The sequence below is a fragment of the Glycine max genome, chromosome 6, assembly GCF_000004515.6.
Source record: "Glycine max cultivar Williams 82 chromosome 6, Glycine_max_v4.0, whole genome shotgun sequence".
Lineage (NCBI taxonomy): Eukaryota > Viridiplantae > Streptophyta > Magnoliopsida > Fabales > Fabaceae > Glycine > Glycine max.
This window is the reverse complement of record NC_038242.2, coordinates 50394392-50420543: the sequence shown is the minus strand read 5'-3', so window position 1 is coordinate 50420543 and position 26152 is coordinate 50394392. Positions and strand designations below refer to the sequence as shown.

The window sequence follows — 26152 nt, the reverse complement described above, 5'->3', positions numbered from 1 at the left end:
CATGTCCGTCGTAGTCTTTCGTAAGTTCTAAGACGGGGCTGTCCGGCAACCCGTCTTAAAATTCTAGAATGTCTACGACGATTTTCTTTGACCGTCGTTGAAAGCTATTGAATTTATTACGTCGTCGCAGACGATGACGGTCTTCAATTGACATAGTATACCGCTTTTAACCGACGTTGAATTATGCTTTTGTAGTAGTGTTTATAGTAATCCATCTAATAAGTGGTTCAAATGTGTTTTGATGCAAGATAAAAAGGTAGTAGCATATGCCTCTAAACAAATAAGACCACATTAGGAGAGTTACCTTATCCACGACCTTAAGCTAGCAACTATTGTTTTTACCCATAAGATGTGGAGACATCATTTGTAAGGCATCCTAAATATGATCATTTTTTGGCTAATTAGGTGACCTAAACATAAATGATCATTTTTTGCTTGATTCGGTGGGCCAATTAGGCTTGTGCCTGATTGGACCAATCATTATATAAATAAACAAATATATAGCATATTACATGGTATAATAAATTAATAATATCTAATTGAATTAACATGAGTGATAATTTATAAGTGTGTATTGTGAATGTGTGACTAATGTTAAAACTTAAATGCACATCACTACTATGCCTACGTGAGAAAAGAATACTCATTTTCTTTTCTTTTCTCATCTATAACTTGCAACTTTAAAAGCTAAAACATGAACTGGACTTGAGAAGCTTACATATCTAAATAAAAATGGGTTATTTTCTTTTTTTGTTCTTTTGGGAACATGTATCTTGCATTAACTTTTTATGCTAATTATATTTGCAACTTGGTTTGGGTGATCCCTACATATGATCGATTGAGAAACTTATAAGAGTGAATCCATGATATATCTTAAAGCCACCAAGATCTCAGGAGGATGTTTGGGTGGTTGGGGATGAAGAAGAACATAATGGGGTTTGTATCCAAGTGCTTGAATTGTTAACAAGTCAAAGCTAAGCACCAAAAGCCATCTAACTTCCTACAATCCCTAAGACTTTTGAAGTGGAAGTGGGGGAGTGTTTTCAAGGACTTTACCATAGGTCTACTCTAGACCACATAAAGAGTGATGTTGTTTAGGTAATAATGTAGATATTTAAGTCTGATCACTTATCTAGGCCACTTTCTCTTTAGAGAAGTTGTCCAAGATTTATTTTTAAGAGATTGTGAGGTTATACGAAATGTTAGTTAACAAGGATTCTAGATTTACCTTTTTGTTAAAGCACTTCACCAAGCCTTAGGTATCAAGCTTAGTTTTAGCATAGCTTACCATCCTTACTTATCCCAACCTTAGAAGACATCCTCAGGGCTTGTGTTTTAGGAGAGTTGGGATAGGTACTTACCTTTTGTAAAGTTTGTTTACAATAACATTTATTTCTCCAACAAAGATATGACAACATGTGAGGTCATATATGGTAAGAAATGTTGGATTCTTTTGTGATGATTGTTCTTACTCATATACTTACTTTTCTTGAATATTTCTTTCAATTTATCCTATTTTATCTCAAATAAATTTCAATAGTTTTTATTTTTTATTAATAATTAGATAATCTTATATCACAGTTTAAATTATTCATTATAAACCTAAAATATTAATTATTGATTATAAAGGATTAATCAAAATATCCTTAAAATTCAGACATAACTCACAAGTTTTAATCCAATCCTAAATTCTTAATCCCATTCCCTATTAAAAATAAAAAATTGTAAAAAAAAAAGGGGAAGAAAATGACAAGAAGCATAGGCACGCACATAGAGATAATAAAACAGCCCAAAAGAGGGTACCGGTGGAGGGGAAGAAGGACAGAGACAGACCAAAGCAAACAAACAAAACAGCCACCGCCATTCCAATTCGAAGAAGAATAGTAGTTCAAGAGTTTGTTGGCAACCATGGCGATGCGCGACCTCGTTTCTGGTGCCGCGGCATGTGGCGACTCTTCTTCTTCTTCCTCAAACCCTCTCGCTTCCCTCGCCAACGCCCTTATTGGCTCTTCGTCCAAAACTCAGGTATCTTACACCCTCTCTTCCCTTTTTTCTCTCTTTATTTCACTCTCTAATTTCATTCATTTATTCACTAATTTCTCATTTTATTTTGCTCACAACAGGAGAGGCTGAAGGAGATTCCCACATCCACTCCTACTGACCCTGCTTCCCAATTTTACTCCACAGCTCTCCCCGCCAATCAGCTTCCCGGCTCCGAATTCGATAAGCCTCTATTGAATTTAAACTCCCAGGTTCGGTTTGGTTCGGATTTTTGTGTGCTTGTGATTGATTGTTATGATACTTCTTTTTTTAATTGGCAAATGTTAGTTGTTAGGATTGCTAGTTTTTGTTAGCAGGGGATTCCAACCCACCACCTCTCTCTCCTTCCCTTCTCCCTTCACCACTCCTATTGTTATGATACTTCTTAATGAATTATCCAAGTGACTTTTTTTTTTTTTTTTTACGGAACCACAGGCTTCGGAGTTTTTGCATAGGTTCCGTGGCTCCACTGGCCTTGAGGAGACATGGGATGAGATACAGCGTGATGGGGCGGCTGCCCAAATGCGCCAACTGCCACCGGGGATTCAACAGCCGCCGTTGGATGGTAGGTTGTGTTTGGATTGGTTTAGGGGTTGTTTGGTATGAGAAAAATGTTTTCTGTTTTCAAAAGTTTGTACTTTGTACCAAGGAGGAGTGTTAGCAACACACTTCTCTTAACACAATCTCTCTTGTAGGTTAAAATTTAGTAAAAACTATAAAATCATGAGTGTGTTTCATTAAATAAAGAGTGTGGCCTACACAGTTTTGTGATTTCCAACAAATTTCAACCAACAGTAGAGAGTGTGTTGCCGTTCCTCTTGTACAAGAATAAGTGAACAATTTTTTAGCGTTTTCTTTTTTTACTTTTTGTCTTCCTTTTCCTGTGTAAACTTTGGAAAACATAAAATATTTTAACAAACCAAACAACTCTTATTAGAAAACAATCGTACTCTTTTGACTTGCCATGGTGTGGGATTGAGTTGAAGTGCTGTAATTAGTGGCATTTGTGCTGTGGACTCAATTATGTTGTTTGGATGCTTCAAAATAATGAACATAGAAGAAGAGGTGTGGAGTTGATGTTGTTATCTCTGCAGGGACACCGCAGAGAGTTCTATCAAACATTTTGCATTCATTTCTTGATAGCAGCCGTGGTGGAGTGCCTTTTCATCCTGCTCCACTTCCGATGTTGGGTTTATCTGAAGGTGATAAACAATGCATACGTGACCGCAGCAGCATAATGGCCAGGCATCTCTTTGTGGATAAAAGCGAAGAATTTATTGATGCCCAAGTAAGGAAATTCATGGAAGCCTTCACATGGTCTCTCTTAGTTTAGTTTATTGATGCCCTAGTAAGGAAATTCATGGAAGCCTTCACATGGTCTCTCTTAGTTTAGTTTATTGCATGCAAATGAGCATAGTGTTCTAAAATATGAATTGGTCATTTAGGGAAAAGAGTAACAGAAACAATTTAGTTGCTTGTGTATTAGAGATTTAAGTTCAATTTGGATTACTGATTAGGTGCAAGGGTGTTCACCTAGGCTCTGGTGTGATTGCACAAGAGGTTCTTCCCATGTAATCTTCCTTCAAGTTTTGTTAAAATGATTTTAAAAATTATATTTTGGCTGCAAATTAAACCTGGATTAGATGGCTTGGGAGTTGCTCCTGTACCGTAGCTGTTTCTTCATGCACTTTGGCTGACCTTTTATTTTACTGAGTCAAAGGTTTATTAGCATCACTTATACCTTCGCCAAAATTTTACTCAGAAATTTGAGAAGCTCTTACTCTAGAGTATGCCAGCCTTTCCTTTTATAAAGCATATGGAGTGATCATGTGTTCAATATACATGTGATCAATAATGATTTCTTCCAGATATTTTGGTACATTGTCCTAAAATAAAATATTGTCTTTGCCTATATTCTTTTTGCTTGATAGCTTGACTCCGAACTCATCACATGTAACTACTTTTCAGGTAAATGCACTTCTATGCTCTCTAGATATTGACAGCAGTGTCCGTGGTAAGGGACCTATGCCTGAAAGATTTCGGGAGCTTGAGGATTACTGGAATGAGTCTCAAGGTAACCTGAGACTTGGTCCTCCTGCTCCAGACGGGTGGATTTCTGAATTTAGTCAACAAAGGGAGAAATATGATAATCCCGATTCATGGGCTAACTCATTTGAGCAACAGTATGGTGCAAATGGTTGGGTGTCTGAATTTGAACATGTGAGAAGTCTTTACTTTTCTATTTCTCGCTATAATTTGAAGTTGCTTACTCTTTTTTATATGCAAATTAATTTAGTGTTGAGTCTATTAACATGAAATTGAGATCCTTGAACTCTATTGAGGAGACTTGTTATACTGGACTGACTGCTAAAGCAAACATTGTAGGTTTACTCTTATATTTCTGTTTCAAAGTTTTGTAAACTCAGAATTTTGAATAATGTTAGACCTGCAATACCCATTTTTGGTCAATCCATGAATCTCTGAAACAAGTTCATCATATAATTAGTCAGTGGAAATTGCTTCCTTAGCATCACTCCCAAGTTCTAATTTTAGACTCTTTGTAAAAAAAAAAGTTCTGATTTTAGATTTTCCTGGACTACGATGTTGCTTCTACAGCCTTTTCTACCATTGTAGGTCTATTCCTCTAAAATTCAGTTTTCACCGTCCCTGCCTTTTTTCTTTGTCGATGGGCTTCACTTCCATATAATTTTCTGAACTTTGATGCAATGCCCTGTTTCTTCATTGGTCTTGATGTTGGCATCCATCACCTGTGTATAGCACACATATCAGGAGGAAAGAGCCATTTGGGGAATGCCATATATCTGACTGTTTGATTTCTTTTATGTGTTGAGATAGCTAGTGGATGTTATGGTGAGGAGGAAGATCAATTTTATGTGTCTACAAGAAACTAAGTGGACAGGTGAAAAAGCGAAAGAATTAGACAACTCGGGATTTAAGCTGTGGTATACGGGAAAAATCAGATCAAGAAATGGGGTAGGGATTATTGTGGACAAGGAGTGGAAGAAGGATGTCGTGGATGTAAGAAGAGTAGGAGATCGTATCATAGTCTTAAAATTGGTAGTGGGACAGGACACCTTTAATGTTATTAGTGGGTACGCACCTCAGGTTGGGTTAGCAGAACACTTTAAGGTAAAATTTTGGGAGGATCTAGAAGGGGTACTTCAGGATATACCCCAAGGAGAGAAAGTTTTCCTAGGAGGGGATCTCAATGGACATGTAGGTAGCGTGGCTAGAGGTTTTGAGGGGGTGCATGGGGGTTTTGGCCTAGGGGAGATGAATGGGGAGGGTAAATCCATCTTGGAGTTTTCGGAGGCTTTGGATCTTTCTATAGCCAATACATGGTTTAAGAAAAGAGAGGAACATCTTATCACTTACAAAAGTGGAGGGACATGTTCTCAGATAGATTTCTTCCTTATCAGGAAGTCTGATAGGAAGTATTGCTTGAACTGTAAAGTTATCCCGGGAGAGAGCTTGACTACCCAACATAGAGTTTTGGTTATGGATGTAAGAATTACAGATAGGGCAAAGAGAAGAAGTCCTCTGGTAGCACCAAGGATCAAATGGTGGCACTTGAAGGGTGAGAAACAAGGAATCTTCCAACAAAAGATATGAGAGGGTTGGTGTGGACAATCACAAGGAAGTGCAAATGATATGTGGAACAAGATGTCCCAAGAGATTATTAAAGTGGTTAAAGAGACGTTGGGTGAATCTAGAGGTTTTGGACCTAGGGGTAAAGAATCGTGGTGGTGGAATGAAAATGTTCAGAGCAAAACTAGAGTAAAAAAGGAGTGTTTCAAGGAGTGGTCTAGGTGTAGAAATTCTGAAACTTGGGATAAGTATAAGATAGCTAGAAATGAAACCAAAAAGGCGGTGAGTGAGGCAAGAACCCAAGCTTTTGACGGACTATACCAAGCTCTAGGAACCAGGGACGGAGAAAGATCTATATATAGGCTTGCTAAGGGTAGAGAGAGGAAGACTAGAGATTTGGATCAAGTAAAGTGTGTTAAGGATGAAGAAGGCAAAGTCTTAGTGCATGAAAAAGATATCAAGGAAAGGTGGAAGGCGTATTTCCACAACTTATTTAATGATGGATATGGATATGACTCTAGCAGTCTAGACACAAGAGAAGAGGACCGGAACTATAAGTACTATCGTCGGATTCAGAAACAGGAAGTAAAGGAAGCGTTGAAAAGAATGAGTAATGGTAAGGCGGTGGGGCCAGACAACATACCTATTGAAGTGTGGAAAACTCTTGGAGATAGAGGTCTTGAGTGGCTCACCGAACTCTTTAACGAAATTATGAGGTCAAAACGCATGCCGGAGGAATGGAGGAGAAGCACGTTAGTGCCAATCTATAAGAACAAGGGGGATATACAAAATTGTGCAAATTATAGGGGAATCAAGCTCATGAGTCATACCATGAAATTATGGGAAAGAGTGATCGAACGGAGATTAAGAAAGGAGACTCAAGTTACTGAGAATCAATTTGGTTTCATGCCGGGAAGGTCGACCATGGAAGCGATTTATTTATTACGGCGGGTGATGGAGCAATATCGCATGGCCCAACAAGACTTGCACTTGATTTTTATTGACTTGGAGAAAGCGTATGATAGAGTGCCTAGAGAGATTTTGTGGAAAGCTCTAGAGAAGAAAGGGGTTAGGGTTGCATATATTCGAGCTATCCAAGATATGTATGATAGGGTATCGACTAGTGTTAGGACACAAGGTGGAGAGTCAGACGATTTTCCCATCACAATTGGTTTACATCAAGGGTCAACCCTTAGCCCCTACCTTTTTACCTTAATTCTGGATGTCCTCACGGAACAAATCCAAGAGATAGCGCCGAGATGCATGCTTTTTGCAGATGACATAGTCCTCCTTGGAGAGTCGAGGGAGGAGTTGAATGAGAGGTTGGAAACTTGGAGACGAGCTCTAGAAACACATGGCTTTCGCCTAAGCAGAAGCAAATCGGAGTATATGGAATGTAAGTTCAACAAAAGAAGGAGGGTTTCTAACTCAGAGGTGAAAATAGGAGACCATATTATCCCTCAAGTCACACGGTTTAAATATCTTGGGTCTGTAATACAGGATGATGGGGAAATTGAAGGGGATGTGAATCATCGCATTCAAGCAGGATGGATGAAATGGAGAAAAGCATCGGGGGTGTTATGTGATGCAAAGGTACCGATCAAGCTAAAGGGAAAGTTTTATCGGACTGCGGTAAGACCGGCAATTTTGTACGGAACAGAATGTTGGGCGGTCAAGAGCCAACATGAGAATAAAGTAGGTGTAGCGGAGATGAGGATGTTGCGGTGGATGTGTGGTAAGACTCGACAGGATAAAATTAGAAACGAAGCTATTAGAGAGAGGGTTGGAGTAGCGCCTATTGTAGAGAAGATGGTGGAAAATAGACTTAGGTGGTTTGAGCATGTAGAGAGAAGACCGGTAGACTCTGTAGTAAGGAGAGTAGACCAGATGGAGAGAAGACAAACAATTCGAGGCAGAGGAAGACCCAAAAAGACTATAAGAGAGGTTATCAAAAAGGATCTCGAAATTAATGGTTTGGATAGAAGTATGGTACTTGATAGAACATTATGGCGAAAGTTGATCCATGTAGCCGACCCCACCTAGTGGGATAAGGCGTTGTTGTTGTTGTTGTTGTTGAGATTATTTTAATTTCAATCAGAACATCCCAAATAAACAGGTCATGAAAGAACATATAACTCAAAATGGAGGGAGGCATCATTTCTTGTTTCATACAATATATCTTTCATGCAATTGTTTCTATGCAGGTCTTGATGTTGGTATCAGTAGGTTTGGATTATACTGGTAGTTGTAGATAATCAATTTCTCAATGTACCTCGGTATAAATTATTATTTGTAATTCATTTAATCTTTTTTTTATAAAGATTATTTTCTCTTCCTATTTATTTTTGCAGTCCCAATTGTCATCAGTAGATCAAATGCGAGGTATGAACATGTCTAACTTTGCTGCAAGGGAGCAGACTCGTATGCTTGCAAACACGTTGGCCCAAAATGGTGACCCTAAATTTCAGGTTTCTCTGCTTTACGTGACTTCTATATTTCTATTTAACCAGCATGTAAATAATTCCATTCCAGTACTTCAAATGAGATATCAAAATAGATAGAAGTTCATTAATTTTTGACTTTTTGCTAATTTACTCTCCCTTTCTTCACTATGTTTGTTTTTTCTGTGTGTACTGTTTTGTTTGATAAATAAAATGTGAAATTTGGGAGAAATATTTGTACATTAATCCCCTAATTGATAATTGTTTACTCTTGCAAATTTAAGAATATGAGTAGTGAATCTTGTAAGTGAATATTGTGGATAGATATTGAATTTAGCTAAATTTTCTACTTGTGTGAAGAATTTGATAACTTTGAGACATAAGGTTATTATGTTCCTTGGCCTGAATTTCATGTGCTCAAGACACAAATTTTAGGTCTTGCACAAATTCTATCTATGCTACATTAAAATGTATTTGATTTATCACCTATATTCAATTTATTCAGTAGTGGACTAATGGTAGTACTAATATTTACAGGAGGGGAAGATCACTTGGTGCTTGTGAAAATAATATGATTCATGACATGACTCTAAGTTACTTAGGGCAACATGAGTTTTAGGAATTACTATGTTAACATTTACAGTAATTCCTCGTTGATTTTATAATGCCGGATGCTGGAGAATTATTCTTGATTTTTTTTTGAATTTTTTAATATGTTAGCAGGAGTAAATTGATGGGAATAGTCTTCCATTGATATGCTGATATTTGATGTTCAAGGATAGATGTAATGCTTGAGTTTTGAGATGGTATCTCAGCTATCATGAATTCTTTGACATAGAATAGTGTTCTTGGTTTCCTTTCGTGTTAAAGCTAATGGTTGTCTGGGGTTTTCATTATTGTTTTTCAAAGGGACTGGGTAGTGTTGAGTTGATACCTTGCATTATTTTATTTTTTTTGTTATATTTTTCTTGTGCTTTGGCTGCGTTAGGAATGCTGTTCCTTTTTCTATAGATTATCCAATCATTTAAAAATAAAGAAAAGAGAGATGACAAGATTGAGGAGGGAAAAAGTGTGAAAGATTGGTTTTACAGAATCTGTTTGAGCTATGTCATAATGTTTATGAAAGGATATCCTTGAAAGCATGTGTATGGAATAACAACTTTCTGTTGAATGTTGGTGAGCTTGTTTTTACTGTGTTATATTCATGTGCCCTTGTTAAGAAGAATATTTTATTCTCTTGTTGCATTTCTTTCCTCGAAATAAAAGAAAAATTCAGTAACATGCTTTGGTGGTATGCAGAACTCAAAATTCCTTCAATTTGTGTCAAAGATGAGCCGTGGTGAGTTGATTATTGATGACAATCAAGTTAAAGAGAATGCATTACCTGCATCTGGAGATTGGGCAACAGAATACAATCAGCAATATAATCATGGTCATGCATGGGCTGGAGAATTTTTGAATGATAAGGTATCTCCAATGAGCTTGGAACCATATTATTTTGCAGGTGTTTTATATTATTGACTGGCATATATTCAGTTATAAAGCTAAGATATATCAAGAAGTAGTTTTTGGTTACGGTTAAGAATATATTCAGTTATAAAACTAAGTGAAAAATAGGGGAGCTTTCTGAAAAGGCGCTGAATGATTGTGATTTGAAACACTGATCTTAAACTCCAAAGTATTTATACTTATGTAATAACTTCTAAATGACACAGCTGCTGCACTTTATTTTAGGTGCATTATAGAATAAAAATGATTATTAGAAAAAAGAGAGGGAATGTTCAGGTCAAGGGAATATTAAAATACTCCTGAACAAGAAGGAAGAAAATAATGGGAGCTTCATGCACTAGGCCACTCTTTTACTCATGCAAGTCTGTGATACATCTCACAGTTGATTAATTTTGACTTGATTTTATTTTAAATTTAAATACAAAGTAATGAAATCATGAAAGTGCATAGCAAATTGGGATTAATTAATTTACTAGCCCTTCTTCTCAAATTTTTGAATTCTCACTTGTGGATTCAAGGTTTATCATGGACCTGATCAGTGGGCGAATGAATTTACAAGTGAAGGACGGCAGCATGATGCAGTTGATGATCAGTGGGTTAATGAATTCTCAAAGTTGAAAGTTAATGATTGGGCAGATGAATTTGGTCAGCAGTTTGGTGAAGGAGCCTTAGGGGATAGCACTTCTGATAGTTGGGCACAAGCATATGATGAGTAAGTCAAACTTTCCTACTGACTGAATTGCGATTGTTTTTTTTTTCAACAGAGAACTATTTATCCGATAGATTGACAAAGAACACCTTCTTTTCCTTTTTAAGAGAAATGTCTTAACCACTCTTGATTCCCTTTTTCTAATGTTTTTATATTGAAGCAAGAGAACGCCACAATTGCCCTTGGAAATTCATATACTAAGCACATATTTTCTTTGCCCTTAATCTTATTATAAATTGACATGGCATTTAGATTTCAGCCAATGTGAAAAATCAAAACTTGGAGTCTAGGACAGCTGTTTCTATTCTATGTCTATACATACAGCATAGCAGGAGTGAAATAATATGACAGGATAGATGAGAGTAATAAGACAGTTATTTGATGTGTTGTATGGCAGTTATGTATGTGTTTAGTAACCATAGGACAATTATTCTTTTACTAACATTAAAAAATGGTTGTTCTTGTTCCTTCACTATTGTTTTTATTTTTTGTCCTTTTGCTTGGGTTATGCCTATATTTTTTGCTTTAGACTTGAATATTTTACATGCCATTGAGGAGATTATTCCCTCATTAATCAAAATCTCTTTTGGGGGTTATATGAAGGTTCCTAAATGAGCAAGTGGCTGCCAAGCAGCAGTTAGACAGTTCGAGGGGTGTGTATGTCTTTTCAGATTTAAATCCTTATGTTGGTCATCCAAATCCGCTAAAAGAAGGCCAAGATCTATTCAGAAAAGGACTTTTAAGTGAAGCAGTTCTAGCATTGGAAGCTGAAGTCCTAAAAAACCCTGAGAATGCTGAAGGGTGGAGACTGCTTGGAATAGCACATGCAGAGAATGATGATGATCAACAGGTTAGGTTATGCCTTATTGATGATAATCCCCCCTATTTGTGTCTCTGCAATGACATTATTGTGTAGCTGCAATTTGCTGGAACCATACAAAATATTCTACTGAACCAACAATTCTATTTATCTATTTGTTTGTATTTGTATGCCAACAGTCTATGGTAGATATGATATTGCAGTTCAATGAATTATGCTATTCAAATTTGCTTCTTTTGCCGAAACCATCAAATGATGGTTCTGGATATATAGTATACAGTTTATGCTTCCACTTTCATTTGGAAAAAAATGATTCACTGAATGGTATATTTGTATATGCCCATTTCATATATACAAATAATAATTTAAAATGGGTATTTTCATAACATAAGTGGTAGAATGCACTTAGGTGTAATTAAATAGAAATCTTATTATTCTGTGACCTATTTTTGACTGCTTTTCTGCCTCTAAGGCCTTGTTTAATATAAACTCACTATCCAAATCCTCCATGTACATTTTATGCTGCCACTTCATGTAATTTTATATTGACTATTTGGTAAAAAAATGACACTTTCTTCTTCCTTGTCCCTTACTATATAGTCTAAGTGTCAGTACTTATCTCAACTTAACCATGTTTTGCATTGATCCATCCATTGTTTTGTATTTTTGAATGTTTACTTTAGAATTTAAATGTTCTAAAACTTCTTAAACTTACACAGGCTATTGCAGCAATGATGCGTGCACAGGAGGCTAACCCAACAAACCTGGAAGTGCTTCTTGCTCTTGGTGTTAGTCATACAAATGGTTAGTGATTGCTTCTGATTCATTTCGTGGATGAATGACATAAATGATAATAGAAAATTAACTTAAAGATCATTTCTCACATCAAGCGTTGATGCTAGCTTGAATTAATTTCATTTGTATGTTCCTACCCATATTTTTGGAGTTTTTCTTTGATGAAAATTGTAGAGGTTGGAGAGCTCTTTAAGGAAGCTAATATTTTTATACTCCAGTTTGGACATGTCTTCTGTTTTGCTGAATTTGTAAAGCATTGATGCAAACGACTTGTAAACATTGTATTCCTAGATATAAAATATTAAGTTATCTGCTAATATTTGCAGAACTGGAGCAAACAGCTGCTCTGAAGTATCTATATGGATGGTTGCGCCATCACCCAAAATATGGAACACTTGCCCCGCCTGAGATGGCTGATTCTTTGTACTATGCTGATGTAAGTGGATTGATTACTTATAGTGGGAATTGTGTAAAGAATTATTACATATAGTGGGGACAGTAAAAACCTCATGCACAACACATTATAATTTTTAAATGACATACAAATGTATTTGAAAAGCCTTATGGAGGTGTGCTGTCTTAGCAGTTGTTTTGGGTAGACAATAATCCTAGTCCTGTCTCCTAAACTTCGCTCAATTGTGGGATCGACAATCCCTTACGAGTAGGAAGAAACAGAGAAAATGGGTTAGCATTTTGCGGGTTTTGTGGTCTATTTGCACCCTGGGCAGGGTGCTGCGACCCGTGCTGTCGTCAGACAGCCTTAGTCTCATCCCTCTTGTTGCCACCGATCTTTCAGTAATCCTCCATCTATGTTCTCTACCATCTACCATAGGGAATTAGGGTTGCACTTGCACTTTCACAACAGTGGCGGCACCCAACACTTATCAAAGAAGCTGATGGTTCCTAGGGTTTCAAGGGAATTGGGCAAAACATTTTTCTCTATTTTCTCTTTTTCTGGTTTGATTTGTTGGGCTTCAATTTGATCCCAATTTAGCTTCTTTTTTATTGTTTTTTTAATGTAAAACATAACATAAAATATGATAAACTATAGAAAACAGGAATACAAAATATAATAAACTATTTAAAGCATAATATATAGATTATAGAAAAAATATATCTGAATGTTGTGTGTTGTATATGTCCATACATGCATCTTATTTATAATCACGTATTAGGGTACAACAAAATCAGTCATTAATACATAAGAATGTATCAAATCCCTAAATTTTAGTGATTGCATCCCTGATTTCTAGTGATAGCTATTTCCATATTTAACGTGTATTAAATATACTATCTAACAATTCGAAAGGTTGATTTTTCTTTTTGCAGGTTGCTAGGTTATTTAATGAAGCAGCTGAACTCTCACCTGATGACGCAGATGTCCACATAGTTCTAGGGGTCATGTACAACTTATCCAGAGAATATGACAAAGCCATTGCATCTTTTGAAAGAGCACTGAAACTTAAGCCGCAGGATTACTCTCTATGGAACAAGCTGGGTGCAACACAAGCAAACAGTGTTCAAAGTGCTGATGCAATAATGGCTTATCAACAGGTAATTATGTCATTCAAATGTAACTTAATGTATCAAGATTTTGACAAGTAAAATGTGTGACCATGAACGAGACATTTATGGAACTAAAAGTTAGGGAGTTTGTCATGTCTCTTTTCAAAACCTGGTAAAAGCTTATTTTAGGGTATAATGTATATCACTAGTTCTTATTATATTTTCATGTACAGATGTTTCCAACTGTAATTTTATGAGTAAGTATTATATATTTCGTTTGCTAAGTAACAAAAAAAATGAAAAAAATTGTAGCAATCTATGAAGAAGACAGTCAAATGCTCTAATTCAGTCTGCCTAAATTAACTGCCTTTTCTATCATTGCATTGTAAAGTCATGTTTTTGGAGGAAACCTACAAATCTATTTTTTAATTAAATCTATTGTCTCTTAGATGGAATTCACCTTTTGTCTAAAACAATAATCATTTCAGGCACTGGATTTAAAGCCTAATTATGTTCGTGCTTGGGCAAATATGGGTATCAGTTATGCAAACCAGGTCAGTTCCCTGCTGGGCTTTTATCTTATTTGTATCGGACATATCAAGTTGGAAGTAGAATCATCAATCATTCCTGTCACATTTCGGTTTTACTATGTTTGTGGTATCTGCTACTGCAAGTGTTAAACTGTAATATGTGTTTGGCAGCTACATCAGTAGAAATATTCAACTTTCATATGATATTTAGTTCTGGATTTCAATGTTTGCTCCAAAGCAAGAGGCAGTACATTGTAGCATTGGTGGGAGTACATTAGGATATCCATCTATGCAATGTATTGGAACTTATTAGGTGTGACTCTTTTTGGTGTGGTATAATAACGCATTGCAAGTATTTTGGACAAGTTTAGCTTAGGCTACAGTTGTGTGCCTTGAGAACGAGTCATATACCTTTTATTTGTTTGGGTGTAACGAGTAAGGAAATGGAAAGGAGGAAGATATGATGAAGATACCAAATTTTAACTGTTTGACAAGAGAAATAAGAAACAAGTTTTTTGATAGGGTCCATACACAACAAAATTTCCCAAAGAGTTGCTTTCTATTCTCTAACAGATGTCGAAGATGGAGGAATGAAAATGATAGAGTTATCTGAAGATACCAATTTTCACCTCTTAATTTTTCGCCTTCCTATTTTTTATTGACTTTCTCAAATTTGCTACTTTTTCACTACTAAGTTTTTTGTCGCTGCTACTCTTCTAATGCCTACTACCAATCTCAAAATTGAAAGAGCTAAAAAGTTGGTAGAGAAAAATTAAATTTTAATACATATAAAAGTTTGAATTCTAAAACCCATTGAATAATTTCTTGATAAGGTGAAATTTTGTTAAACTTTAGTGATCTGTGTAATAAAATTGTCTGTCATAATTTTTGAAATTAGAATAAGCAGAATTTGTTTCTACTTGATCTGGCTTCTTGTGTGTTTAACTTCATCAATCCTTTTTATAAAAATTAAAAGGACTTTTTTTAAAAAAAAATTTAAAAATCAATCTTGTTTCTAAAATTATGCATGTTTATAGTTTGAATAGGCAGTTGATAATTTGTGAATTTTAGTACAGGTAGGGTATCCTAATGATTAGATGAATGATACTGTTTTATTGTTTCTGAAATGACTATTGTTGACCTCTGAAACATTGATGTCTTTATTTGAATTTAGTATTGGTGCTTTTACACTAATCTGGTATTGAATTTAGAGTAAGTACTCAATTTGATTTTCTAAAATTACAAGTATTGTTGATTTGGTTCTCCAATAATAAATATATTAAAATAGTACTTCAATACCAAATGTTGACCTCCAATTAGGCCTTTAATGCTATTTTTTTGACATGAAACACTGAAGGATCATTTTGATGTACTTATCAAAACAGGTGTTCACTCTTAACTGTGTTATGACAATACTAATTTACTATACGTTCACATTTCCTACAGGGTATGTATGACGAGTCCATTCGATATTATGTTCGAGCACTTGCCATGAATCCAAAAGCAGAGAATGCATGGCAATATTTGAGAATTTCATTGAGGTATGATATTAGAATATAAATTAACAGAGAAAAGTAGATCAGGATTTGACTGAGGCAAATCCATGGGAGAGTGAAAATTCAAATTAATTGTTATTTTATATTTCCGAGACTTACCTTCTATCTCGTCCTGTTTTCCAGCTGTGCTTCTAGGAATGACATGTTGGAAGCTTGTGATAGTCGTAATTTGGACCTTCTCCAGAAGGAGTTTCCACTACAGTAAGGGTGCGTTTGAGTGAACAGCTTAATCAAGCGCTTAGTGAATAAGTACTTATCATATAAGCACTATTGTATAAGATTTTTTTTTTTAATAATTGAAGAGGATATAGGGTTAACTTCTTTTCATATAAACTGTGAGCTTTTTTTTTTTTTTAGTTTTCCCAGCAAGTTAATTGAAATAAGTTGAAAATAGCTTATGGACACATAAGCTAATTTTATAGGTTCTCTCAAACACTTACAGAAGTGCTTGTGTCATAATAAGCTATCGATAAGCATTTTCAAATGCATATTAAATTTTGACTTTTTTCTGAGTGGATGAATTACAGGAGGGTCAGTTCCACTGTGGAGGTGGTTGCTTGAACATGAATCCTAATTTTCCTTAAAACTTTTGGATGAGTAAATGGCACATTTTCTGCCATTAAAGCTCGCAGTAGATGCCTGCTTCTATAGAAATTTCTTGGTGAAATGAAAGGCTGATCAAGTGACTAAGCCTGCAGGTGAATACGATGCATTATTCTAGCAATCTTTGAACATATGGTGTATATCATGAAAGTACATCAACCTGTTACACTGAATTTAGGCACAGTTACAGACTCCATTTCTTAATGTTACAAAAGCTATTTATCATAAAACAGCTGCAGTACTAAAGTTAAGGATTGTGGCTTCCATTATAAAGTTGAGTTTATTGTGTATGTACATATATATATACAGGTATACAAGATTAATCGCATATCATGTATCTAATTTGTTATATTATTACTTGATAATCAATAATCCATGTTTAAATTATCATAACTTAATTACTATCCTACTTTTCAGCCTTGGTTCATATTTTTTGGTGTGAATTGTACACCATTAATTATCTCTTTGTATTGTGTCATTTAATTGAGTGTATTTAGCCATCAAGAATAATTAAGCATTTGGACAAACTTTTCCATCATTACTTTTACAACATGTAAGTCTTGTATGAGATCAACAAACAATATGATGTGGTGAAAGATACGACGCCGATATGTAACCATATTATTTCAGAAATCAGGATCTATAGATTAATCAAAATTAGATATACTTTTTTTTGTTAAAATATAAAATTGAGATTTTTTTTTTTAAATGAGATGAGATTATATTAAACTAACAATACCAAAATGCTGTGCTGTGGTTGAGAAAGGTCATTTCTTTAAATGGATTGGTGTATATTGAGAAATTGGAGTTCTTGTACTCGAATGTTAACCATATGCAACTACAGTCTATAGGAAGTGTGCATATTTAGAAAGCACCATAACTATCTGTTTGTAATGCAAGTTTGGTTTGCACCCACTTTGATTTGCGTGTGGGGTTAAAAATGTATGGAAGGAAAAAAAAAAAAAGCTGCTAAAAACTATTAACAATAGTAGTCTTTTCCCCCTGGAAAAATAAGCTACGAGGAGCTATCGTCACTAATTCCAAAGGCAGCTTTCAGCTTGTTAATATGTGGCAGAAACTTGATGTTTTCCTGGATTGACTGGTCAAGACAGGAAACCAAATCAAGCGCAGCACCAGCTTTCTGCTGGAGCTTAGCTTCCCCATGCTTTTGTAGACACACCATCAATGATGTACTCATCTTCATCTTCTCCTGCACCATGTTTGAAAACAATGTTAGACCAAAGAGGAAAGTATAAGGTCATCAAATTATTATATTATTTATAGGTATTTTAATATTTTTAAATTAAAAAAATTAAAATAAATTCTTGAAATTTATGAGTCGAGTTTACAGAATTTCCATGAGTTTATATAAACTCTGGAGTTTGATAAGTTTAATTATATGTCAAAATATTTGCAGGAAATAGAACATGCTGTGGATGTCAGATGCTAAATTCATCCAAAATGTACAAATAATTTGGATCATCGACTAGCATAGCGGATAACCAAAGCAAGTTGAATTTGCAACAAGTTAACAGAGACCTCATTCAAGAAAAAAAAATTAGCACCAAACTTTTGGCCAGCTAACAATTCAATGATTGATTTGTATCATCAGATCAAACTGCACAATCAGTATTACAAATAGTCAAAGTTCAATAACCATGGTCTTCACAACCTGTGTTTTTTACTGGCCAACAATCCAAGACTCCCGTCCTCCCAAGACAGATAAAACAATTTCCAAGGATTGCAACTATCAGAAAATTGCAAAGAACCACATTTGGAATGCACAAAATACAATTTAGAAAAACCAACACACTAAGAAAAGGAAATAGAGAAGGCCGATGATCAAAGCATACAGGAACCAGAAAGTATAAAATAAAATTGTATGATGTCAGCCAAACCTCAATCATGTTTCAATGAATCCACCTAGAATCAGTCCCCAATTAATCATCCTTGTATATAGGTTCAAAGCTTCTTTAGTTTATAAGACTTTCCTTAATAATTTTATACACTATTGAAAATTTAAATAAGAAATAACAGATAATAAAACTAAGAGAGAATATGATAACAGAACTATGGAGTAGCTTACCTCAAACATTTCCATCTCATTATCCAAAGTTTTTTTCGCTTTAGTAAGAAGATCAATGCAATTATTGACACAATTGTTTACTTCTTCCTGCCTTTTGCTTCTATCAAAGCACTCATATCCACATTTAAAAAAATCCTTCTGCAATTATTCAATCAAACAATCAACTAGATGGAATTGGAAGTCTGCTTTATCAAGGAAACAAATTATCACATATGCTCATTTTATGCAAAACTAGTATCAACGTATAATAAATCAAACTAGTGGAAAGGAAAATACAGGACTTAAGGTACAGATAGTCAAAACCTTTAATACCTAGAAATATAAAATCCATGTCATTTGCATTTATGACTTATAAGACCAGAAGAATCATACAATAATTTGAACTAAAACCAGAAACCAAGAAATAATGTGACAAAAATCAGCTAGCCAAAAGGATACAACTTTCTGGTCCCAATTCTTATTCCATTTCTGTCATCAAGACATAAAAACCATCCAATCTTCTGAGGAAAAATTAAGTACTAGCATCCAATAGTAAAAACAAACACTAAATTACTTGTTGCAGAAAAGGACCAGAAAGAACCTGAAGAGTAAAACTGGCATAGTCTTGGACAGGGGAAATCTTAGGTTGAACAGCCTCCTCCAATTCTTTGAGTTTCGGCCTCAGCATCTCTGAAGCAAATTGCTCTTCAGCTTCTGTGTTATCCATGTGTTACTCACTGTCAACAATGAGGTCTGCACCCTTAGTTTTGAGGATAAAAAAACTGCATGATCTGGTTTGCTTATTAAAAAGATTGCCTACTATAACCTTTTATCTAGTTGACTTTTTTATAATAAGCAAACCAAAATTCCTGAAAGCTAGGATTTACAATATGTAATGTAGATTCAAGCCACATATCATAGTTTTAAACAAAGTAAATCAGTGAGTTGAGGCAATTACAGACATATAGAATCAATATTCAACTGTGTAAACTAAACTTTGACAAAGAAAAGATACAATCACAGAGACAATAGGATCTGAATAAGCAAGAAATATTTATAAGATAAGACTTAAAATTATGCCTAATAGTTTTGTTATTCTCAAATGAACCCATAATCTCTTAAAAAAATGAACCCATAATCTTTTATGTATTTATCTTTTTTCAATCACAGCTAGTACTGAATTCAAAGGATAAAGAATTTTCACGCAGAAAATCAATAGCACTATAGAGCCAGGCATGGTCAAATCAATAAGAATATTCTATACAAATAACCTACACTTCCAATTAACATGATAACATCCAATAAACACCAATTAACCTACGAGGTCTAGTCATCAAACATACCCATTGAATTGTCGTAAAAACAAGGACTAGTCATAAAAAATTTGAAAAGTTGACATTAGAATGACAATATGTAATTAAAAATTTGAGAGTTGACATTAGAATGAAAAAATGTAATTAAAAAAAAATCCACCAAGTATGATTAGAACAAGGAAAAACAAAAATCTATTTTATTTGAGGGAGGAAAAGAAACAAGTTAATTGTTAAAATTGATAATATAGAAGACAGTCACAATATGTAATTAAAAAAAATTCCACCAAGATGATTGCAAGAACAAGATTTCAGTAAGAGATTAGATAAAGAATTATAAAGAAAATAGGAAAGGGACAAGAATTTCTCAACAGAAATACCATCTGACTCATATACGAAGGAAAATCATTTGAAATTATTTTTAAGGAAATATCACAAACATCAGATTTGAAAATTTGTATTTTCCATAAAAATTATAAAAGCATAACACAAAAACAAAATTAGGGGCAAACAAAGAATCAAGCATCAAAGACCATCAAATTCATAGCACTGATGCCATTGAAAAACAGATAATGTGTCTCTCATGCATGAATATTACAGAAGATGAAGCTTGCATGCAATTGCAACCATAAAAGCATAAAATGAAACTCGTTTTTATTTTAGCTTAAAGAAATAAAAAAAGAAAGCAGAAGAACGAAGAAATGGAAGATGATACTAATCCCTCACCTGAAAACGTACCTATGGGGGTTTAGGCGTTGGTTGTTGCAAATTCTTCTCGAAAACTCTCTCTCTCACTCTCTCACTCTATCGTTCGTCGCTATTGAAATTCGAAACTCTTCTGCGCGTTCTTCCTCCTTTTATACTATTCTGTTTCAAACGGTTTAAACCCTTCGCGGGGTTTTTCTTTTTCTCGCCATAAAAAAATAAAAAGTGTTCAACAAAAAAAATGTGGTAAAAAACTTGAATGCACGTGATGTAATTGTAACAGTTCAAGTTTTGAAAGATGCATCATTCCTTGCAAATAGGAGCTACCCATATTTATTTATAACTATTAACTATGGAAGGAACTTTTCCATCACATGCCTTTGAGATATCAACATTTGGAACTCTTACCTTTTGTATGAATGAACGATTTGAAAATTTTTAAGAAATTCAAATACACAATATTTTAATGATCTTGATTTAAATTTCTTTTATTTTATAAATATTTTATTTGGATGAAACAATTTAATTTGTTGTATTTTAATTTTCTAGTTTGGATAAAGTAATTCAATTTCAATGAAATTCAAAATTTTATTTTAAAATATTTATTTAAAACTTAAAATTTCAATATTAAATAAAAATAAATATTAATCATTTTTTAAATATTTAAATATTTAAAATAATTTTAATGCTAGACAATATTTAATAATAAAAAAGTAAATGAACTTGAGCACGGAGTTGATATTTAATAGTAAAAAAGTAAATGATCATTAATACATCATTCTTTATATCGTGGCCACGATAACGGTCCTCCCTCCTTCAACCGTCGTTGTGTCCACACCTACCACAAGCTAGGATCGACATTTCCTTGTAGCCAATCGTTGTAGCCAACACCGTGGTTTTAGATCTGGTGCTTATCAACGACTCTGTGGGTCTCTTCATCACCACCACAAACATTCATCGTCTTCGTCGAAGCAACAACACCTCCCTGCATGACTCCTGGTTCGCTTAAACATGGGCTAGGATTTAGGTGGTTCAGGCTTTAGGTTGGGCTTCAGATCCGATTCCTGACTAGGGCTCAACATGAAGGTTTGAGATGGTGGCAGCGTGAAGAGGTTGTCGACACCATAGGGGTTGTGAAACGTGTGAGAGAGAGAACAAATGACTACTAGGTGAGAGGAGATTTTTGAAATTCTTACCAATTAAATGAAATTTCAATTCTTACTATTTTAGTCTATTAAAATTCTTTTAAAAATTTATGTAAACTTAAATTCGTTAAAATCCTATATCCAAACAATGAATTATAATAGGAGTATTTCAAATTCACTAAACTAAAATTTTAACATTTCTACTCTATGTACTTTTTTTTATTAATATTAATGATTTTAGTATTTATTGTCTGGTAACAACATTGTTTCAAGTGGAATGATACAAATTTTTAAGGATCCGTTTGATGGGAGAAAAAATAGGTGACAAATATGATGAATGAAAATAAGAAGAATAAATAAAAATAAGTGAGAAAAAAGCAAAAATATATATGATCAGTTTAAATAAACATTAATAAAAATAAGAAAAGGAAAAAGTAAATTCTTCCTTTAAATTTTTCTCCTCTCATTTTTCCTCTACTAAACACATTCACCTATTTCTTTTCTCACCATATTTGTCCTTCATCAAACAAAAGATCTGGATAATCATGTCATAGATTAAATCTTCAATACAACCATTATAAATAATTAAAAAAATAAGGATAAACTATATAAATTTAAAAATATACATTATTTTGATAGTCACAAAATCTCACATCACTTAAGAATCGAGACCACAAGTCTTATAAATACCCTCTCCTCTCTAACCACCTGCAGATTTGAGGATGGAACACATTCATCAAATTTTCATAAATAATAAATCTAAACGAGATAACCAAATAAATCAATGCTTTCACGTAAAACAGACTTGTGTCTTTTACCCTGTCTTTAAAAAAAATGTATGTTTGTTTCTTTTTAAGCATTCTAGGTTTATACATATCCTTCATTTGATGTCCCCTGTATTCGAATGTTAACCATATGCAACTATAGTCAAGATAGGAATTGTGCGGCTAAACTTTCTTGCAAATTACAACGTCCATCGTTGACTAAAACTCTCACATGTTGAGAAAACACACCCTTATGATCAATGATCTGTTTGTAATGCAAGTATTTTCTTGTGGGTTAAATTAAATGTATGGAAGAAGAAAAAAGCTACAATGAACCAATAACGACAATGATAGTCTTTTCCCACTAGAAAAACGTGCTACTAGGAGCCATTGTCACTGATTCCAAAGGAAGCTTTCAACTTGTTGGCAAGATGTGGCAGCGTCTTGATGCTTTCCTGGATTGACTGGTCAGCACAGGAAACCAAATCATTCATAGCATCATTTTTCTTCTGTAGCCTAGCCGCCTCGTACTTATCTTGACACACCATCAGAGATCTATTCAACCTCTCCTGCACCAAGTTGAAAACACGGTCAGAGTCAACATTATCAATGATGGATGGCGGAAGGCCAAAATTCCGCCATCACCATGGAGGCCTATGGCACCACCATAGTGGACCTCCCTTCACAAATTACCTATGGCGGTCGGCAAAAAATCTGCCATGCCATTCAGTCATGGCAGCTATGGTGCCACCATTCAACAACAATGTGTCAGACCAAAGAGGGAGGTATTAAATGTCAATGCTTCCAGGAAATAGAACATGCTGTGGATGTCAGATACTAAATTCATACAGAATATACAAATAATTTGGGCCATCAACTAGCAGAGCAGATAACCTAAGCAGCTTGAATTCGCACCTAGTTATCCATGACTTGCTATCAACTTTCATGCAATGTAGAAATTTCAAATGCAGACAAGGACAGAGTCATCATTCAATAAATAAATAAAAAAGAGTAAATGACTGGCAGATATTAAAACAAATGATGAGGTAACCCATAATTCTTGAAGCCTTGGTTTTTCTATAATATAGACAGGGGTGCTCCCCCCCATCCAACCTTCTTGAAGCCTTTTGGTTGCATAAAATGAAATTATTATGTTTCTCATATTTCATAAGACTCACCTTAATAATTTTATACACACTTAAAAATTTAAATTAGAAAGAACAGATGATGAAACTGAGAATATGATGACAGAATTATGGGTTACCTGAAACTGTGCCATCTCATGATCAAATGTATGTTGCACATTAGAAAGAGGAATGCTGCAATTTTCGACACAACTGCTTATTTCTTCCTGCCTTTTGCTTCTATCAAAGCACTCATATGCACACTTAAAATATGCTTTCTGTAATTATTCAATCAAACAATCAACTACATGGAATTGGATGTCTGCTTTATCAAACAAGCACATTACCACATATACCAATTGTATGCAAAACTAATATCGGTATATAATAAATCAATGTGGTGGAAAGGAAAATACAGGACTTAAGGTACTGAAAGTCAAAACCTTTAATACCTAAAAATATAAAATCTATGTCATCTAATAATTTGCATTTATGACTTATAAGACCAGAAGAATGGTACAATAATTGAACTAAAACCAGAAATGAAGAAACAATGTGAGACAAAAATCAGCTGGCCAAAGGGGATACAACTTTCTGGACTCAATTCTTATACAACTTCTGTCATCAAGGCATAATACCATCCAATCTTCTAAGGAAACATTAAGTACTGGAAACAATAGTATAAGCAAACACAAAATTACTTGTTACAGAAAAGGACTGGAAAAAACCTGGAGCGTGTAATTGACATAGTCTTGGACAGGGGCAAGATTAGTTTGAGCAGCCACATTTACTTCTTCAAGTTTCTGCCTCATTCTCTGTGAAGCAAGTTGCTCTTCATGTGCTGCAAAGTGATCCATCTGATACTGACTGTCAACAATGAGATCTGCACCCTTAGTTTTGGTGATAACAAACTACTAAATCTGGTTATATTTGCTGCTTAAAAGGGTTTCCTACGACAGGGTTTTATTTTATCTAGTTGACTTTTTTATGATACACAAACCAAAGTTCCCAAAGGTAGGCTTTACAATATGTAACGTAGAGTCTCAATAGATATACCATTGTTTTAAATAAAGTAAATCAGTGAGTTGAGGCAATTGGAAACATAAAGAGTTCATATCCAACCATGTAAACTTGAACGAAAAAAAGATGCAATGACAGAGATAAAGAGATCCAAATGAACAAGAAACAATATTTAAGAGATAAAAATATAGTTTTGCTATTCACAAATGTCCCCATAATCTTATATTTTATTTCATTTTGAGGAATGCTAGCGATACTCTTTCTCTAACACTCTTTCTATGATTGACTGAAATTTATCAGAAATCACCAATTTTGGTGAGTAGAGAGTCATTAAATGAAATTCATCAGTCGTTTGTTTTCAATCACCAACTCAGCATAATTTTTTACACACTGCTATGACACTATAGAGCCCAGGCATAGTGAAATCACTAAAAATCTTCCTTACAGATAACCTACACTTCCAATTAACATCCCATAACTACCGATTAATCACCAAGCAAGATTGGAAGAACAAGAAAAACAAGAAAAAACAGATAAACAATTTAAAAGGAATTAACAGAAATACCATCTGATTCATTTATGAAGGAAAAACATCAGAAACCATTTTTTCAAAAAAAAAAACATCACAAACATTTGGATTTAATAATTTTTATTATTCTGTAATAATTATAAAAACAAACACAAAAGTAAAATTAGGGGCAAACAAGAAAACAAAGAATCCATCGTCAGAGAGCATCACATATACCATTAAAGCTTGCAACAATAAATAAATAAAAACTCGTATTTGTTTTCCTCGTAATGAAATGAAAAGGAAAATAGAAGAAGAAAGAAGCGGAAGAAGACGATGGAACTCACAAACCTAAAAATGCGTGAAATCAATTTCTTTTCGGAAACTCTAAATCGCTATTGAATTGAATTGAAACTCTGCTTCGGCTTTGCAGCGTTCTCTTTCTCTTCTTACACAAATTCCGTTTCAAAGGGTTTTAGGGCTTTAGGCCCTTTAAGGGTTTAAACCTTCCGTTGAATTTTTGTTTTCTTCTTCTTACCATAACAAAAAATTAATGATGGGAAAGTGCTTTACAAAAAAAAGTTATTTTTAATTAATAGAATAGCTTCTTTAAAAGAAAAAACATAATTGAATAGTAAACATTTTTAATTCTCTAATAAGATGTTCTTTTTTTAAAAATAATATCCATAAAATGCATTTTTTTTAAACTTAGAACTCGTTAAAGGAAGACCTATTATTACTATTATTATTATTATTATTTTGCAAGAAAATATATTATTTCTCCAAATATAGAAAAGTTATTTTGCATCAAAATCTATACAGTAATTTTATTCATATAACTTGTGTAGTTATTTCGATTTGAGTGAGATGTTTTTGTGTTAATTAGAGTGTTTGTGGTTAGGTAAAAAATAATATTTATCTTGGTAAAAAAAGTAAATTATCATTTTAGTTTATGAACTTTTAATTTTTTTTTAATCCCTGAATTTTTAAGTCTGTTTTTATAGTTCCTTAACTGTTTTTCCTTTCTTACTTTTAGTCTTTTAATTTTTTTTATTCATTTTTTATTATTACAAAAATTAGGAGGAATAGATGGCCCTCTGGTTCAATGCAGAAAAAGCCTTGAAGCTTAAAAACTGCTTACTATCTTGCTCCACTTTACCAATCTTTTGGAGTTAATTCTTTTCATTCTTACTTTTAATTTTTTAAAGGAATTATTTAAATTCGATAAATATAGTTAATTAAGTCATTAAATTTGATTAGATATAAATTAAAACAACTATAAAATTTATGTTTCTATCAATGACTCACCTTAGTTCAAGTCCATTTTACATGAATATATAGATTTACATTGAAATAAAATATTAGAAACAATGGAGGATGCAATCATGAATAC

General features: G+C 34.0%; 3 protein-coding genes across 6 annotated transcripts; 1 reads left to right on the top strand and 2 right to left on the bottom strand.

Annotated features, from left to right (window-relative positions):
* Positions 1-1780: 1780 nt before the first annotated feature.
* Positions 1781-16348, top strand: LOC100527272 (TPR repeat superfamily protein). Of its 2 annotated transcripts, XM_014776134.3 has the most exons (16): positions 1781-2025; positions 2124-2252; positions 2476-2605; positions 3135-3328; positions 4009-4260; positions 8001-8117; positions 9390-9557; positions 10118-10311; positions 10912-11158; positions 11848-11932; positions 12250-12359; positions 13253-13477; positions 13918-13983; positions 15406-15500; positions 15639-15722; positions 16043-16348. In XM_014776134.3, the coding sequence occupies exons 1-15, from the start codon at positions 1909-1911 to the stop codon at positions 15718-15720; spliced, it is 2211 nt and encodes a 736-aa protein (XP_014631620.1). In that variant the 5' UTR covers positions 1781-1908; the 3' UTR covers positions 15721-15722; positions 16043-16348. The 2 variants fall into 2 exon arrangements, with proteins under 2 accessions (XP_014631620.1, NP_001237339.2); NM_001250410.2 differs by lacking the exon at positions 16043-16348 and having other exon boundaries at positions 1784-2025; positions 15639-16019.
* Positions 16234-20561, bottom strand: LOC100778010 (protein FAM136A). Of its 2 annotated transcripts, none has more exons than XM_006582354.4 (4): positions 20220-20561; positions 18785-18920; positions 18205-18342; positions 16234-17328 (listed from the first exon to the last, which is right to left on the bottom strand). In XM_006582354.4, the coding sequence occupies exons 2-4, from the start codon at positions 18908-18910 to the stop codon at positions 17134-17136; spliced, it is 459 nt and encodes a 152-aa protein (XP_006582417.1). In that variant the 5' UTR covers positions 18911-18920; positions 20220-20561; the 3' UTR covers positions 16234-17133. The 2 variants fall into 2 exon arrangements, with proteins under 2 accessions (XP_006582417.1, XP_006582418.1); XM_006582355.4 differs by having other exon boundaries at positions 20232-20561.
* A 1739-nt stretch (positions 20562-22300) lies between these two features.
* LOC100500119 (uncharacterized) lies at positions 22301-25261 on the bottom strand. 2 transcript variants are annotated; one of them, XM_006580878.4, is made up of 4 exons: positions 25107-25261; positions 23960-24098; positions 23372-23509; positions 22301-22676 (listed from the first exon to the last, which is right to left on the bottom strand). In XM_006580878.4, the coding sequence occupies exons 2-4, from the start codon at positions 24086-24088 to the stop codon at positions 22488-22490; spliced, it is 456 nt and encodes a 151-aa protein (XP_006580941.1). In that variant the 5' UTR covers positions 24089-24098; positions 25107-25261; the 3' UTR covers positions 22301-22487. The 2 variants fall into 2 exon arrangements, with proteins under 2 accessions (XP_006580941.1, NP_001237078.1); NM_001250149.2 differs by having other exon boundaries at positions 22332-22676; positions 25111-25226.
* Positions 25262-26152: the final 891 nt, after the last annotated feature.

Coding starts and splice junctions, on each gene's coding strand:
- LOC100527272 (XM_014776134.3), top strand. CDS start 1,909: ATGGCGATGCGCGACCTCGTTTCTGGTGCCGCGGCATGTGGCGACTCT. Junction 10,312..10,911: donor TGGGCACAAGCATATGATGA/GTAAGTCAAACT, acceptor GGTTATATGAAG/GTTCCTAAATGAGCAAGTGG. Junction 15,501..15,638: donor TATTTGAGAATTTCATTGAG/GTATGATATTAG, acceptor CCTGTTTTCCAG/CTGTGCTTCTAGGAATGACA.
- LOC100778010 (XM_006582354.4), bottom strand. CDS start 18,910: ATGGATAACACAGAAGCTGAAGAGCAATTTGCTTCAGAGATGCTGAGG. Junction 18,343..18,784: donor ATGCCAGTTTTACTCTTCAG/GTTCTTTCTGGT, acceptor GAATAATTGCAG/AAGGATTTTTTTAAATGTGG. Junction 17,329..18,204: donor ATGAGATGGAAATGTTTGAG/GTAAGCTACTCC, acceptor AACATGGTGCAG/GAGAAGATGAAGATGAGTAC.
- LOC100500119 (XM_006580878.4), bottom strand. CDS start 24,088: ATGGATCACTTTGCAGCACATGAAGAGCAACTTGCTTCACAGAGAATG. Junction 23,510..23,959: donor ATGTCAATTACACGCTCCAG/GTTTTTTCCAGT, acceptor GAATAATTACAG/AAAGCATATTTTAAGTGTGC. Junction 22,677..23,371: donor ATGAGATGGCACAGTTTCAG/GTAACCCATAAT, acceptor AACTTGGTGCAG/GAGAGGTTGAATAGATCTCT.